The 3,583-nt window shown below is 28.7% G+C and overlaps 1 protein-coding gene across 1 annotated transcript; it reads left to right on the top strand.

Annotated features, from left to right (window-relative positions):
- The first annotated feature begins 249 nt into the window (after positions 1-249).
- Positions 250-2,583, top strand: LOC132724538 (uncharacterized). Its single transcript, XM_060709405.1, has 2 exons — positions 250-393; positions 887-2,583. The coding sequence occupies exons 1-2, from the start codon at positions 280-282 to the stop codon at positions 1,220-1,222; spliced, it is 450 nt and encodes a 149-aa protein (XP_060565388.1). The 5' UTR covers positions 250-279; the 3' UTR covers positions 1,223-2,583.
- The last annotated feature ends 1,000 nt before the right edge of the window (positions 2,584-3,583 follow it).

Here is a 3,583-nt window from a genome sequence, read left to right as displayed (position 1 = left end):
TGTTGTCTTTTCTATAGTTCTATATCAAGATGGCGGCTTCGATCTTGCTCGTCATGTACGGACTAAATCTCGTCTATCCGGTATCGGAATCACCCGGATAAGGTCAGACTCTCATATCTCACCACAATATAATGAAATATAATCGTTAGGACTCTGGATAAAACATATAACAAACAAAAAAACTAATGCGCCAGTTTCATTTCATTTAATATCGAATTTGTTAATTATCAAAGTAATCATCATACATCTTTAGTCTATAGATTAATATAAAGTATATAAATGTATGCGTTAAATGTTACAGACATTAACTCCGAGGGAAGTTTAAACTCGAAAGTCCTTGCATGGAACCAGAAGCAATCTGGATTCACCGACCTCGCCGGACGAGATGTTGCGGTATGTTTTTACTTTTACTCGTATTCCAGCCCTGATATTGGGAAGAACGATATCATTAACATACACAAACAAAAACTAAGCTTTACGACAAAGACAAAAGAATTTCTTCTATCATATCATGTGCAGTTTTCAAACACGACATTTATTATGATTGATTTAGATTATTTTGAAATCATACAAAGTTTAAACGTTTGTTTAAACTTTAAGATCCAAAATGTTTCGGCTGTTTTGAAATCTATAACAGTATCGTTTTTGTTGAGGAAAAGGAACTTGGACAATTCAACATTTCAAGCAAGTGTTTAAAATAGCGGATGTTTTCTTTGTTCGTTTCTACTTTTAGAATCCATAAATGTTATGATATCTTGTACCAAATAGTATCATTTAAATGCATTTATTTTATGATATACTGTACTTTACAAGTTCGCAAACAATATTTCATTATGTAATACAAAAATGATTTATTATCATTGTATAATATTTGTGTCTTTTTAAGTATAATCAACCACTACATATCCCCAGAGCTCACATTGAAAGAAGTAATTCGTTTGGAATACACAACAACGACTCTGGTAATGGTGGAACAAGAGCAAACAGAGCCCGTAATGATAATGGAATCTTCAAAATCAGCCATGGCGTAACTGGAGGTAGATCTAACAGAGCCAATAATGACAATGGAGTTCACAACGATGGTTTTGAGAGTGATGGATTCAGAGCTAAAAGAGCCAGTGCTAATGATGTGATCAACAAAGGCTTTGATCACACTGGGGGTGGATCTTACAGACCTTCTTATGATGACAAGATGGATCGAGAGGAATATTTCAACTTTTAAGACATAGAACCCCATTTTACTGCAAAGATAATCATATGGATGGGTTTTATTCTATTTTAATTCTGATAAAATAAATAAAGATAAAAAGTGTCTCCAACAAAAAATGAAAAAAGGAAAACACTAAAGAATTGTTTCTATCATGATGATTAACTTATAGTCTTTTGTATATATTTAAATATCTTGTTTTTTTTTCTCTATTATACTAGACAATGAGTATTTTCAGGAAGATAAGTCTTGACAGATTGTATAGCAATTTATAGTGCGTGTTAAAGATCCTGTATGTTGCAAACTTTTTTATATTTTTAAATTTTATATATGTATATAATTATGCTTAAAACAATTTTCAAACGTCGTAGAATATGTTAAATGTGTACTTCAAATATTTGTCCATATTATATGTAATCATTACAATATAAGTATTCATTTCTTATTAAAAAAATTGACTGAGACGTTATAGAAAATGTAGAACATGAAATGTAAACTCGGTAATATCTTTACAAATAATGCTTTTTGGACCTTACAATATTTAAAAATCTTCATTGAACATTATATTTAGGATATAAAAACATAAAAAAAATTGAGTTACTGGATCTTTAAACATTTTATACTTTTTTTTTATTTCAAGTTAAAATTCTTTTGATTTCGATTAATGTATTAAATGAAATTTAGCACTTTGTTTTTCTAACGAAATTGTGAGAACACAATTTACAGAATTTCCAATGTGACCAAATTGTAAAACAACATTATTTTACATTTCTACAACATAGCTATTATAGTTTTCTCTTTAATACTTTTAAACATTTTTAACGTGTGATTGTTGTATTGTTAATGGTAATGCTTGACTCCTAAATTTGTGCGTTAAGTAATAAATTCGTAACACAAGCTCTGTAGTAAATAGAAAAAGAAAAGTCTGTGTATTTACAGTGAGAGACATTTTTCTTTCTAGCTTTGATTATGCATGTAATTAGACTTTGATTAAATTCGAAAATTAATCATCAACAAATCATTCAAGAATAATAAGACAAACTAAATTATGTTTTATATTTTCATTCAACGATTTTCCGGAAAAAGCAACTGTTCCCACTGAATGATTTTATTTTGGCAAGAAATAATAATTGGTAAACTCCTTATAAGTAGATTTATAAGTATCATAGTGAAATAAGAAATTTATTAAAGCTATCGCTTTACATGCTAATAAATTAGCATAATTTTACAACAGTATCAATGTTGTTGTGTTTTTTGCAGTGACGTTGTTAACATTCTTATGCAAATAACTTTTATGTTGGTAAAAATGCTCAACTAGAAATACAAACTATGAACTAACATAACATCATTCTATTGTGATAAAAATCTGTTAAGATCATAGTTGTTGATGTCTTATTGAAACCCCTTCAGTTATTTCTCATGATTTTTTGTTTTGACATTCTTAACAATACAGATTTTCTATCCCTTCTTAAATCAAGTAAAAAATATATAAACATCAATTAGGTGGAAAAATATTCCTGAAAAAAATTGAAAATTTCAAATCAAAATCAGCAGATTCACCAATGACAAAGCCAAAACAATTGAACAGATATTGAATAACTGTAATAAATCAATACTGCGAATGTCCTGGGAATAGGGAGCATAAACTATATTATCATTTACATATGTTTAACAAAACATCACTTTAGACCTTGGTGTAACAGATTTAAAATGACTAAGACATTGTATTATAATTAAACATGATCAATATTAGAAACTCTTAAATTGCTAGACGAAAGTTAAACTAATACACTTAATTATGAAAACTTTAGAATCATATATTACGACAACGGCTTACTGCACTTCAGTGTTGTTTTCGTTTTTTCAAGTCTTTCAGGACCATTGATTCTAGCACATGTAGTACTGCTTAAGCTTGTCTTAGGGGAATGTTGCACTTATTCATGAAAAGACTCAATAAAACCAAGTCTACAATTTTCATATAATTTTGTATGTTTCATTGCTTCATAAATGCTTGTTTGCTTGTTTCATGAATCTCCCCTTTTCTAGATATTTACATAAGTCATCGTGAAAAGAAATCAGGATATACGATTATGAACATCATAACATTACGCAAATTTTGATATACCTGTCGATAAATAGTATGTTCTTTTGATAGTTGATTTAATTGCTATAGACAACTTATTTGAAATATTGAGCTTAAAAAAATAAAAAGAAGACCAAAAAAAAGTTTTTATGAAAAAAGGATAGGGAAAAAACTTATATAAAAGGTTTTTGGTACCAGCTAATAGAGCTATTGTTAAGCGGTAACCTTACATTAAAAATGAACTGACAAACAAATCTTTCTAGGAGGAATTTTCAGGTTTAAGTGAAAGAAGA

The sequence above is a fragment of the Ruditapes philippinarum genome, unplaced genomic scaffold, assembly GCF_026571515.1.
Source record: "Ruditapes philippinarum isolate M1 unplaced genomic scaffold, ASM2657151v2 ctg18267_1_1_1_1, whole genome shotgun sequence".
Taxonomy (NCBI): Eukaryota; Metazoa; Mollusca; class Bivalvia; order Venerida; family Veneridae; genus Ruditapes; species Ruditapes philippinarum.
The sequence above is the reverse complement of the archived record's forward strand: the minus strand, read 5'-3'. Positions and strand labels throughout refer to the sequence as shown.